The 14,236-nt window shown below is 43.4% G+C and overlaps 1 protein-coding gene and 1 pseudogene across 23 annotated transcripts in view; one reads left to right on the plus strand and one right to left on the minus strand.

The window, feature by feature from the left end:
* Window positions 1-14,236, minus strand: part of Parn (poly(A)-specific ribonuclease) — a 138,039-nt gene that overhangs the window by 74,999 nt on the left and 48,804 nt on the right. For 15 of the 23 annotated variants that reach the window (XR_015630731.1, XR_015630742.1, XR_015630732.1 and 12 more), the window contains one exon: window positions 14,100-14,169. The exons of the other annotated variants lie outside the window; for them this stretch is intronic. Coding sequence is in view for 8 of the 15 variants with exons in the window: in XM_087572726.1 (XP_087428852.1) it covers window positions 14,100-14,169 (70 nt within the window). In the remaining 7 variants the exon portion in view is untranslated. The remainder of the gene's footprint in view (window positions 1-14,099; window positions 14,170-14,236) is intronic. 23 annotated transcript variants of the gene reach the window in all.
* Window positions 7,143-7,819, plus strand: Dynll1l (dynein light chain LC8-type 1 like; annotated as a pseudogene).

The raw sequence follows: 14,236 nt of genomic DNA on the forward strand, positions 1-14,236 counted from the left end.
TGGCAAACACTTACATGCACATCATCATTTGTTGAGGTTTGGTCTTTTGCTACGCTAAGTACTGGATGCTCCCACAGAGCACAAATAGACCCAGGTGATGCTAGGTGACCTTGCCTCCAAATTATCCCTGATTGATAAATAAAGATACTGACAGCAAGAGATGGGCAGAAGAGAAAAAGGCAGGGTTTAGGGTTCCCAGACTTAGAGTTGGAAAGTCACAAGGTGGGAAAAAGGAATATGGAGAGGAAGAAGTTGCCATGGGGTAAGAATCTTAAAATAATGGCCATGCTGGTTGGCTAGTTGGAGTTAAGAGCAGCAAAGATGAAACATGCCAAATCATACAGAGGGATTATCAGCTGGGAAATAGGCATAATAGCATAGAGAATAGACATCTGCCCAGCTACTGTGCTGATTATCACTGATAAATATAAATGTTGTGTGTCATTTACCTGGGAATCAATTGGTCAAAGGTAGGGTAGAAACCCTGGATTAAGATATTTTCCACATCATATATATATATATATACAGTCATAAATTTGGAAAATTACAAATTGGGGCTGAAAAGTAGTTCAGATACTAAGAGTACTAACTGCTCTTACAGAGAGGACCTGGGTTTTATTCCCTGCAACCACTTGGTGGCTTTCATGTTAGGAACTCCAGTGCCAGGGGATTCAATGTCTTCTTTTAAACTCCTCAGTACTACGCACACATGGTATATAGATATAGTATAGATATAGATAGATATATAGATATAGATAGATATATAGATATATAGAGATAGATATTAGATAGAGATAGATACAGAGATAGATAGAGATAGACAGATATAGATATAGATATGTAGGCAAAACAAGCATACCCATCAAATAAAAAAGGTTTAAATTCTGGGGGAAAAAAGCGACTTTAAGAAATATGTATCCGAGCTGGCGAGATGGCTGGCTCAGTAGTTAAGCACTTGTTGCTCTTGTATCCCAGGCCAGCCAGTGTTACATATAGACTCTATCTCAAAAAAAAAAAAAAAAAAAAAAAAAGAAGGAAAAGGAGAGGAAGTTGAATTGTAAGAAGTTCATTGCTATACATAAACAAAACCATAATCAAAGTTAACTGGCTGCGGGGGTAAAGGTGTCAAGAGTCTCTTTTAGTGGTGACAATTTTTTTGCTGGCTTTTGTTTGTTTTTCCAAAACAGGGTCTCACTATATATCCCTAGTTGGCCTGGTACTCACTATGTAGACCAGGCTGACCTCAACCTCACAGAAATCCCCATCTCTGTCTCCTGAGTGCTCAAGAGCGAAAACCAGACTCAAAGAGAATCTGAGGACAAGTTATCACAGTTTAAGAAGAAAGCCCCAGGGCAGGCAAGCTATACATCTCCCAGTTGCCAGCAAAGGAAGGGGAGAAATGAAGAAGAGAAGGAAAAGTCACGTGTCTGAGACAGGTAGCATGGAGGCCAGCCACCTGGCAGCAGGCAGCCACATGACAGGGAAGAAAGCTTTAGAAAGAGCAAGGAAGGACATAGCATTAGTTAATGTTTAAGAGCATACTTGGGGGTTTGGGGATTTAGCTCAGTGGTAGAGCGCTTGCCTAGCAAGTGCAAGGCCCTGGGTTCGGTTCTCAGCTGGGGGGTGGGGGGGAGAGCATACTTGGGCTCTAGTCAGCATCTGAAAAAAAAAGACCAGAAGAAAAAGAAACAAGTATGCCTTTGTAAGGAATGGCTGGCAGACCTGGCCACACATCATGGCAGCTCATGAGGAGTGGAAAGAAATTCTGGAAAGGAAAAGTACATTATCTAGAGGCGAACATGCCTTTCTGAGAGTGAGTCCCTTGCTGGGTCCATGGTGTGCCCACTGGATTAACCCTCAGTGGAGTAGAAAAAGACCTGGAGGTGAGTCCACTGTTTACACTCCCCTCCTTAAGTTCTTTGTAGCAAACACAGGGAAATATGGAGACTCATCACTGCATGCAATTCTATGCATGAAGGACGGTGAATGGTCAGCACTCAGCAAGACATCTAGACAAACCCCTTAAGGCTCAGGGAAGATTCAGAAGAGGGGTTGGAATGAATATAGAAAGAGTCAGAAGACAGGAAGAAGGCTGCAGAGCCCTAGCTCCTGGAAAGGATACAGAGAGGCAATCATGAAGTCACAGTTGCTGCACCTACTGGGCCATACACACCAGGGCTGTCTTACAGTCAACTGCGGATAGGAGCCAGGCTCAGAAGGCCCTACCATTTACTGTTGAACTATTGGCAACTAAAGGAGGTGTTAACATCATCTGTCAGCCACTGGTGAGTCCACTAGATGCTAATATACAGCTCCAAATGCAAGGTCACTGAGACCGTTCTAATTAAACTCTGTGTGTCACAAAAGAGAACAAGTCATGGATATGGAAGGGAAAGAAGAGGAGCTGGCAGGGGACAGAAGAAGATGAGAGGGTAGAGGGGAAAGCAACCAGACTGCACTGTGCACGTGAATGATACTGTCAAAGAGTAAGATTTGGTAATAAAAAGGCAGAAAGTGGGGCTGGAGAGATGGCTCAGCGGTTAAGAGCGCTGACTAATCTTCCTGAGGTCCTGAGTTCAATTCTCAACAACCACATGCTGGCACTCAACCATCTATAATGGAATCTGATGTCCTCTTCTGATGTGTCTGAAGACAGCTACAGTGTACTCACACACAATAAATAAATCTTTAAAAAAAAATAGTTAGAAAGTTTCATCCTCAGGTACAACATCCAAACCTCTCCTGAAAACAGAGTCAGTCTTGACCTGTCAGACTTGCCTTCCCAGTATTTGACAGAAGCCACTTTCATGTGAATTACTAACAACACTTCCTTCAACCTTCACATGTGGGCTGCAGAAAACTAAACAGCCCCCAAAGCAGGGAGAACACAGAAATCAGATCTGTGCATGAGTTGGCACAGAAGCTCTAGAGAGAGCCCCACAAGTGTGAGATTAACCCTAATGCTATGGCTAACTGGCTGCAGAGCTGAACCAAAGTAAACATTCCTATCTTCTATACTTCTGTGTGCAACTGCTGCCACCCTGAGCTTCTGGAGGAGAATTAAACACTCGGTGCTTGAGTTGGCCACAGAGTAGTAAGCTTTAGCCACCAATGTCACACTAAAGAATACCTCTAATCCACACAAAAGACAGAACTGACATCCATAACCTTCATCAGACATGGAATCCTTCCCACTCCAGGGAGAGCACTGAAGTGAAAGGTCATTCTCTGATGACATAATAGCTTGCCTTAAACTATGGCTATTCTGAATCATTCCCTGCCTGTCCAAGAAAGACTACACAATAATGGCAGTACTAACCCACTATATGCTACAATGTCCACAGAAACACAAGTGCAAATGTGATACACAGAAAGTTAGTGAGACAGTTCAGTGAGTACAGGCTTTGCTGATCTTAGTTCAAACCTCAGGACTTGCATTAGGAAAGATAACAACAGACTCCAGCAAGATGTCTCTGAACTCCACATACATACTGTGGCACATAAACTGAGGCTAGAGGGTTGAAAACTTATGCAAGACTAAATAACAAAACCCAGCAAGGGATGGGGAGTCCTGCAGGTAGGCTCCTTTGGCATGGAAATTTCCCCAGCAGCTTCCCACCTCTTAATACCATTGTGGGCAGCTGCTGCTACCCTGCACTTCTGGAGGCAAATTGGAGATTTCTAATTAGAAATGAAAGAAAATAGTTCTCTACTTTCTGCTCTCTAAATAGGAGACCTTTCAGTATGACAACTGAGAGCACTAAGAGAAAGCAAGTGAGACACACTGCAAAGCAGTGAAGTAAGTAGTTAGGGGCTAGAAAGACAATAGCTCAGTGGTAAAGGGCACTTGTTGCTCTTAGAAAGGATGAAAGTTGGGTTCCCAGCACCCACATTGGCTCACAATCACCACCTCTGATTCCAACTTCTAGTCTCTATAGGTACTCACGCATACATAACAGACACACACAGAGATACACACTCATATAACAGATACACACACAACAGATTCATATACACACACCTAATAGATATACACATAACAGATACATACACATACAGACACAAGAGATAATAACAGATCTCTCTCTCTCTCTCTCTCTCTCTCTCTCTCTCTCTCTCACACACACACACACACACACACACACACACACACACACACACACACACACCAGTTGGCAAACAGGAAAGAGTGCCAAGAGTCTACTGCCACAGCTACTTGGGTAGCTGATAAAAGAGAATTGCTAGGGGACTGGAGAGATGGCTCAGTGTTTAAGAGCACTGACTGCTCTTCCCAAGGTCCTGAGTTCAAATCCCAGCAACCACATAGTGGCTCACAACCATCTGTAATGAGATCTGATACCCTCTTCTGGTGTGTCTGAAGACCGTTATAGTGTACTTATACATAAAATAAATAAGTATATATTTAAAAAAAAAAAGAGAGAGAGAGAGAATTGCTAGAGGCCAAAGGTTTCTGTCTAGCTTGGGCAACACAGTAAGACTCCTTTCCTTTCCCTTCTTAAAACAAAACAGAATCGGTTAAGCTATGAAGGGAAATATAATACAGTATAGGTAGATACTGACAAGATACTCAAATCCAAGGAGAAGGTCCACCTGGAGGACAACAGGGCAGCTCTACACAATGCTGATCAATCATTTCATAAATATCTTCTTCCTCATACATTTTCATTGGTAGGGGTGTGTGTGTGTGTGTGTGTGTGTGTGTGTGTGTGTGTGTGTATGAATGAATATATGCGATTAATTTAATTTTAATTGCATGTCAGGCCTGGTTCCTAAGGCCAGAAGACAACCACTCTGTGGGTGCTAAGAACTGAACCTGGATCCTCTCTGCAAAAACAGCAAGTGCTCTCAACTGCCAGCCATCTCTGTAGCTTTTATATTTTTTTTTGGTTCTTTTTTTTTTCCGGAGCTGGGGACCGAACCCAGGGCCTTGCACTTCCTAGGCAAGCGCTCTACCACTGAGCTAAATCCCCAACCCCACTTTTATATTTTTAACTTGTAAGCCTATACAGTAGTATAATCAATTGAAAAAGGGTGTAGTTTGAATAGGTATGGCCCACATAGACTCATGTGTTTGAATGCTTGGCCCATAGGAAGTGGCACTATTAGGAGGTGTGACCTTGTTAGGGTAGGTGTGACCTTATCATTGTGGGGGTGGGCTTTGAAGTCTTATATGCTCAAGTTCAGCCCAATGTAGGATGGAGTTTCCTGGATAAAGATGTAGAACGCTCAGCTCCTTCTCTAGCACTTGTTTCTGTCTGGATGCTGCCATACTTTCCTCTGGTCTGGTGATAATAGACTAGATCCCTGAAACTGTAAGCCAGCCCCAATTAAATGTTTTCCTCTATAAAAGTTGTCTTGGTCATGGTGTCTCTTCACAGCAATAAAACCCTAAGACAAATGGGAAATAGTGATCTCAATTAGTAAATATAAAAGCAATCAAGACAGCTGGAGAGACTGCTCTTCCAGAGGTCCTGAGTTCAATTCCCAGCAACCACATGGTGGCTCACAACCATCTGTAATGGGGATCCGATGCCCTCTTCTAGTGTGTCTGAAGACAGTGACAGTGTATTCACACACATTAAATAAATAAATCTTAGAAATAAATAAATACATTAATTAATTAATTAATTTAAAAAAAGACTCCAAGAATAGATGTATTGGAAATTCAGTAAAATGACAGTGGATTTACTTTGGGCTGAAAAACTTCAATTTATTTTTTGTTTGTTGGTTTGTTTTAATCTGTTAAAAAAAAACCCTGAATGTTAACTTCAGCTTCTTGAGATCCTTTGAGGTCTAGAGGACAGATAGAGAATTAACAGCAGTTCCATTATTTAAACAGGCTGGGAGGAAGAGTTTCATGTTCAGTGAATGTCTCTGAGCCACTAAAGGGGCAAAGAACAGAACAGAACTTCAGTGCCAACCAAGCCTTATCTCCACTGCAAGGCACTCTCCAGGGACTTCCCCAACAAATGTACAACACAAATTGTTTCAAAACATCTGTTGAAGCCTGGTGTATATGAAGGGGTACATGCCTTTACTCCAGCACTCAGGAGGTGCAGGCAGGCAAACATCAGTAAATTCACGGCCAACCTGATCTACAAAGTGAGTTCCAGGACAGCCAAGGTTACACAGAGAAACCATGTTTGGAAAAACAAAAACCAAAAAAAATTCCGTGTTGATGGTATGCATTGAGTCCATTAGAAGGGACTGGGGACCAGATGCCCACTCTGCAGCAACATCTATCCCCTTAAGTAATGACCCCAGATGCTTGTGGGGGTAGTAGTTAATGGTCCAAGGGCTGATTAATTTATAGCTGCTATGATGGCATATAGCCCAGATATGGGAAATGAGAATACTGCCCAATAAGGAATTCTAAGGAGAATGAATTTTCAAAGCAACTGGAACAATACAACAGTGCAGAAAGCTGTGTGGCCACAGACCAGAGGACCACCATGCTATGTCTGCAGGACAAAACATTCTGCTACCTGGGCATCTGATCAGTATGATCCTGCATATCTGTGTTAAGAACACTGCAGAGGTAAGAGCTGAGACACCTGAGGGTCTGAATACAGGGTTTAACTTTCTGCTCCATCAAACACTTGTTCACTCAGGACTGACTGACTGGAGTTTCACTGTCATGACATGTCTTAATAAGGGAGTGTGTCTGTTCTGGTTTTTCTCCTTACTAAATATTTCACTCTTTGCCAAGCACAGTGGCATCGTTCTCTATCACTAAGCTGAAGCACCAAAATGTTAAATGCTGCCTGAACCAACAGAAAGAATCCCTAACCTCCAGATAGGGAATTCAGACCTTGTAGCAACCACTAGCTGTACTATAATTGCCAATAGGGCATAGCAGTAAAAACACGCATAGGATTATAGTATGCCATACCTCACTGTTAAACGCATTTATGTGTTACTAAAACAACCAACCAACAAAAATCCAATCTTGCCATGAGGTCGAAAGCATGCTGCACTGCTCACAAAATAAACACATTCACTTGATCCACTAGACTTCCCATGCAAACACTGGCCAGAAGGGACTTACTGTGGTTTATTTTGTTTTCACTCAGGTAGGGACTACAATTTTCAGTCTAAATAGAGAATCACCCATATTTGTCTAGAAGCCAATGCCACGGTTTCAGTAGCGACCCGCTGTCCTCTGCTGCTTGAGCAGCGCCAGCGCCTTCCCTAGGAGCTCGCAGCAGCCGGCTGGCCCCTGCTCCATGGTAACCATGTGCGACTGGAAGGTGGTGATCACAAACGCAGACATGTCGGAAGGGATGCAACAGGACTCGGTGGAGCGCGCTGCTCAGGCGCTGGAGAAGTGCAGCATGGAGAAGGGTATCGCGGCCCCTAGCAAGGAGGAGTCTGATAAGAAGTCCAACCCCACCCGGCACTGCATCGTGGGCCGGACCTCCGGTAGCTACGGGACACATGAGACCAAACCCTTCATCCACTTCTCCCTGGGTCAGGTGGCCGTTCTTCTGTTCAAATCTGGTTAATATCGTGGATTGTGCCAAACACCCAGTGATCCATCCGAAAACAAGGACTGCATCCTCAATTCCAAATACCAGAATCTTCTGAATATCCAAATATCTGAATCTTCAGCCTTGCTAAGGGAACACCTCATTTGAATCTGTTGTGTTTTGTACAGGGCACCATTCTCTGTACACATTTGTGGTTATAAAATTAGTAAAACAGCTTACATTTGTATTTATTTTCTAGTCCATACTTCTGTACCCCCATTTTTTTTTCTCCCTTAGGTCATTCCTTTAAAATAAATCTGTTGGAGATGAGATTAGACAAGATGATGCCAACCTGGGTACTAACTGATGCCAATTCTGAGTAATCTGGTATGCCCAGGACAGGATGATCCTTTACCTTGATGAACAGTGTACAAAACTACGTTTAAAACTTAGTAGTGCAAATAGGAGGCCAAGGCAGGAAGGTCACAAACTCAAGGCCAGCCTGGGCTACATAACAATAGCCACCTCTCTGGGTGTTGTGACTCTTGTCCAGCAGATGTTCCCTGGTACTATGGCTCTCCCTCTTCAATTTAGCCACCTCTTAAGCCAACCTCTTAGTAGACAGAGCCCACGAAGACACATCTATATGCATCTGGAAGATTGGAAGTCCAAGAAGTGGTCACGATAGACCACAATTACAAAAGGAAATGTTCCTGGTGTTTCTGAAATGTCAATAGTTTTAGCACATTATACTCCACTGGAGCAATACCCTGCTTAAAAACAAACGGGCCATCAAAGGACACATCCATAGGAAGGGGAAAGGCTAAAGGAGAGAAAGCAGGCTGGGGTGCATGAGGGCCACAGAGTTCTGCTGGAGGATCAACAGGTTCTACATTAGAGGGTACTGGTGGTTGCTCAATATTGTATTTAAATGGCAAAGCCAGAAAAGGTTATGAGTGTTTTATTACAATTCTGAAAAATTAATAGCCCTGGCTGGTAAATGGCTCAGTGAGTCAAAGTGCTGGCCACACAGGCCTGAAGACAGCTAATGGCAGCAGAAAACTGGCTCCCAAAAGTTGTCCTCTGACCACCACATATCTGTGTAGAGTATACACCCACACAAACACATATACCCACAAAATGAATTCTTTAAAGATTTATTTATTATATATAAGTACACTGTAGCTGTCTTCAGACACACCAGAAGAGGGCACTGGATCTCATTACAGATGGTTGTGAGCCACCATGTGGTTGCTGGGATTTGAACTCAGGATCTCTGGAAGAGCAGTCAGTGCTCTTAACTGCTGAGCCAACTCTCCAGCCCCACAAAATGAATTTTTAAAAACTGACTTTATCTACCAAAACATTAAATTATATACTCTACATGGATAGACGAGCCATGTTATGCTGGACTTCCATCTCAGTAAGCAGGTAAAAACGAAGGAGGAAAGAAACAGACCATACTGAGTAATTTAGATGTCATCTCCTTACTACCCTCACCCAGTGAAAACACCACCGAACAGTTGGCAGCCAGCAGAGGACAGCCTCTTGGCTCTAAGGGGAAAACAAAACAGATGACAAGTGACCCATTCAAGTCTTCTCTCTACAAGCACAGTTTCTCTTCTCCTGCTTTCTGTCAAGGGTCATAATTTAATACAAATTCCTATTTAAAGAGTCTGGATGGTGCAGAAGACACGATTACACAGTGTCTCCTGTAGGAACCAAACAGCACTCCTTCCACTCTCCACACCTGTCCAGAGGATCAGAGGCAAGAGAGACAAGTTGCCCAAGGCCTGTGTGCTCTGCACGGAGCACACTCTGCTTTGTTGTTCCAAAGAGTCCCGCAGAAGAGCCCTAGCTGCCACAATTTGCAGATGAGAAAGATGAAACCCAGAAGAGTGAGCAAACGGTCTTAAACTCGTACGGAAACAACCCTGTGGCCCTGTCACACATGTGCTAGCGCCACAGCTCACACTTGTATTAACAAATGGCAAGCTATATGGAGGGGGCAACTGCTCTGTGTGGCCAGGGACAGAAGTCTCTCTGGGGGCTGAGCAGAGAGACAGGAAAGTATGTCCTCTCCCACACATTAACACCAAGCATCCTGACATTGCATACACGCTGCTGGGCAGTAATGGCTCTCTTTCAGGAGCTGAGGCTCTAATCCTTAGTATTTTATTTTCCTATAATCCTTCAGTCTCACAATCCCTTCAATGAAGTGGTACACATCTTTAATCCCAGTACTCAGGAGGCAGAAAAAGGATCTCTAATGAGTTTGAGGCCAGCTTGGTATACAAAGTGGCTTCCACAACAGACAGGGTTACATAGAGAGACTCTGACTCAAAAAACACCAAACAAATCAATCAACTTTGATAAATTTTGAGCCATATTTATTACGAAAACAAACAAACAAACAAACAAACAAACAAAAGAAGGGGCCATCAAGATGGCGAGCCTGGGGGTTGGGGATTTAGCTCAGTGGTAGAGCGCTTGCCTAGCAAGCACAAGGCCCTGGGTTCGGTTCCCAACTCCAAAAAAAAAAAAAAAAAGAAAAAAAGATGGTGAGCCTGTCAACCTGAGTTTAATCCCCAGAGCCACCCTAAAGATAAAAGGAGAGAACTAACTCCCAAAAGTTGTCTTCTAACATCCACACATGCACCAAGGTATGCATGAGCTATGGCATGCATGCATCTGGACTCACAGTACTCCCCAACTACTAATAAGTAAAAAAAAGAAAAAATTAAAGAAAGACCCTGTACACATTAGGCCTGAAGTACATTTGGCCTAATGCTGCTTGTGTCATAATGTTAATTTTGGTCCCCCAAACTGCTTACACCTAAGACACTGAGGGATCCTGCCCCCAGTTGGCTCTGATTGGTAAATAAAGATGCCAGTAGCCAATGGCTAGGCAGGACAGACAGAGGCGGGACTTTTAGGATTCCCAGGATGGGGAGAGAGAGGAGAGGAAGAAAGAGAATTGCCAGGAGAGCAGCTAGGACAGACCCGTCAGGTAAGAATTCAGGTAAGAAACTAGATAAGATGGATGAAGCAAAGAAGTGCAGACTGACAGGAACCGGATGTAGATCTCTCCTGAGAGACACAGCCAGAATACAGCAAATACATAGGCGAATGCCAGCAGCAAACCACTGAGCTGAGAATGGGACCCCCATTGAAGGAATCAGAGAAAGGACTGAAAGAGCTTGAAGGGGCTTGAGACCCCATATGAACAACAAGGCTAACCAACCAGAGCTTCCAGGGACTAAGTCACTATCCAAAGACTATACATGGACTGACCCTGGGCTCCAACCTCATAGGTAGCAATGAATAGCCTAGTAAGAGCACCAGTGGAAGGGGAAGCCCTTGGTCCTGCCAAGGCTGAACCCCCAGTGAACGTGATTGTTGGGGGGAGGTCGGTAATGGGGGGAGGGTGGGGAAGGGAACACCCATATAGAAGGGGAGGAGGAGGGATTAGGGGGATGTTGGCCTGGAAACCGGGCAAGGGAATAACAATCGAAATGTAAATGAGAAACACCCAAGTTAATAAAGATGGGGGAAAAAAAAGAATTCAGGTAAGTGGCTCTAATGGCCACATCCCTAATTGGGTCTGGTATAGCAGAGATGAAATATAGATTTTAAGAATATCTGAGGGGAGTATTTGCAAGTCGTTGGAAGGATTAGAAGTGCCCAGCCTTTGAGCTACCCAAGGCATATCAAAATTAACTGGTCTGTGTGTGTGTGTGTGTGTGTGTGTGTGTGTGTGTGTGTGTGTCTTTCATTTGCAAATCCAGATAGCTTTTGGGCAGGTGCACTCATGCAACCCATCAGGAGCACAGGGCAGGTTAACTAACTATAGCTAAAATTGCCAGAACATGGTCACTTTCCATAGATGAAAGGAACAAACCATGGGTGTGCTTTATTTGGGAGACTGAACCATAAGAAATTTTCTCCCCTCTCTACCTGCTGCTCTTAAACATACTGTCACAACCTTTCATAACTGTAGCATTATCGTCATCTGAATAACAACGTTCTTAACTACCCGGTTCAAAGTGCTCTTGCTTCCCTGACCAGGCTGGCACAATCTTCCCACATGAAAGCAGAACATGCAAAAGGAGACACTTCACACTTGCAGCTCTATCTATATCCAAAGGGTAAAACACTTAACTGCTATCTTTAAAGCTAAAAATGTAAAACCTACCTCTTACCACAACCACAATCATTTTTAGGGATCAGGACAGGGAGGCAGTGCTGAGTAGAGGTGGAACTCCTAATTTCATAAAGCTTCATAGAAGGTTATCTGCAAGAGATGTCAGGATGCCTTGCAGACAGAAAGCTGTTCACAAGATACAAGGCAAAGGCCTGACTCTCCTTTGTGGTTCAGTAATAGTAAAAGCAGGGCATATTTTTATCTCATTCCATCTAGAAAGGGTTTGGCCAAAGTATCCTCTCTAAGTCTGGTTTTCTATGCATTGATTAAAATAGACCAAGGTTATAAAATAGACCATGTCCTGACCAGAGAGTTCCCCACAGAAACAAGCAGGACACTGCCACCAGATTCTCATTGCCATGACTCAGTGTCTTTGACTCTCTCTCTCTCTCTCTCTCTCTCTCTCTCTCTCTCTCTCTCTCACACACACACACACACACACACACACACGGACTTCACTGGCTAGAGGTGTAGCTCAGTCATAAGGCTTAGCACACACAGGATCACAGGATACAGGGTTCCATCCTCATTGTCGGTGGGTACACGCACATTCACATGCATACACATTTTTCCATGGTAATAAGAGTATATTTCTGCTAAAGGTTTACCCTTTTCTTCTTTGTTAAAAGTTCTCTATATAATTCTTACTCTATGTGTGCATGCTATGTGTATGTGGTTGCACATGTTACAGCATTCGTGTGGAAGTCAGAACAACTCTGTGGAGTGAGTTCTCTCACTCTAACCAAGCTCATGTTGCCAGGCTTGTGTGCCGAGTGCCTTTACCTGCCAACCTGTCTCACACTTTACTTGTAAATAGGAATCTGATGACACCAAAACACACTGTTTGTGATGTGTGAGGGAAGCACAGCATCCAGCAGACTTCATGCCAGTTTATGGCACAGACTTAAGAAGACTTACAAAGATAATCACTGCTCTAAAATAAGAGGTAAACACTAAGAAAATTATTTTTCACCCTTTTTACCCCACTCTTAATGAACTGGCCAAAGACAGAAATGCCTTTTGTGTTAGCACAACTCATTTTCCATGCAAAAAACTTCAACTTAATTTCCAATAAACATCACACTGTTACATAGCTCTTTTGAAAAGGCCATCAATTATCATACATATTTCCTCTGAACTTCCAAATAAAATACCAACAAAAATAGAAGAAAGAGGTATTGGACAGACTGTTTGCTCAGTGGCTAAGAGAACTGGCTGCTTTTCCAGAGGACTCAGGTTCAGTTCACAGCACCTGCACTGCAGCTCACAACTGTAACTCCAGCTACAAACTCCAGTTACAGGGGATCTAACTCCTTCTTCTGGTCTCTGAAGGTACAGGAGCGCACATGGTGTGCAGACATACATGGAAGCAAAACACTCACAGATAAAGTTAATAATGATAGGAGGAAGCTAGTGAGAAAAAAGAAAATAAATGAAGCCACACTAGAATTCACAATAAAACTCACTAACTCAGGGAATATCACTACCCAGAGCCTGTAAGAAGCATGGCTTGGAAGTAGCAGTTGTTACTACAGCAGACTAAGTATACAACTGTGCAACTGTACTTAATATAGGCACCCTAAGGAAATAGTATCCTCCCCTGTAAAGCCTTGATACAATGTAACTGCTGCACATAAATGTATGGAAAGGATGGAATCGCCAACCCTGGAACAGCTGTTTCCTACCATGCTAGATGTGCCTGCCTCAGTCTCTCTGGCTCACCCAGAATCTAATGTCAACTCTGTTGGAGAGGCTGAGGCCAAGACGAAGGCTGAGGGCTGTGGCACAGAACCAGACTTAGCTGCCTAAGCATCACATCCATATCTTTAGTCACAACCTTGCCAAGTAAGCACAAACCACACTTTGAAATAACAATATTTGAGATTCTTGAAAACTGCTCTGAACTTAAGACTTCTTCAGAACAAGTTTTTCCCTCATTAGATGAGACAGACAGGAGGACACTAGCATGCAGGAGACCCTGGTTCAATCCCCAGCACACCAGAAAGGAAAAAGAGGCAAACAGAGAGGCGATGAGCATGCAATCACCAGAGCTGCCTCCCGCTATTTATCAACATCTCCTTAGAGATAGCACGTACTCAGTTAATGAGGCAAATATGAATGAACAACAACGCTGCATGCAGAGTTCATCAGGCAGCGGGCTTAACAAAAACATAAGCATCCCTTGAAGGTGGTTTAAATGCCAAAGCCACTATCTTTTTTTCTTGGAAAAGACATATGCCATCAACAATGCTTTCTTTCCAAAACCTCAATTTCTACTTTCAAAAAACACCTAAGCTACTAAAGATGGGAACTATTTAATTAAAATGTACCCTGGATCACTGTCCCCCAAGGTGTGGGTCTTGTCCACAGTGTAAGAACCAGGTTGCAACCCTCTGGTTACTTACTTGTTAAAAAAGGGTTCGATGAGCTTTGATCTGGCGGACACACACGTTTTTGGAGGACTGAGTAAAGAACCTAGTGAAGAGAAGCGGGTATTACACACAGCACACGGTCAGAGTGCAGAAGTGCAGACATAGTGTGT

Source organism: Rattus norvegicus, chromosome 10 (genome assembly GCF_021556685.1).
Source record: "Rattus norvegicus strain SHRSP/BbbUtx chromosome 10, alternate assembly SHRSP_T2T, whole genome shotgun sequence".
In the NCBI taxonomy this organism is placed as follows: Eukaryota; Metazoa; Chordata; class Mammalia; order Rodentia; family Muridae; genus Rattus; species Rattus norvegicus.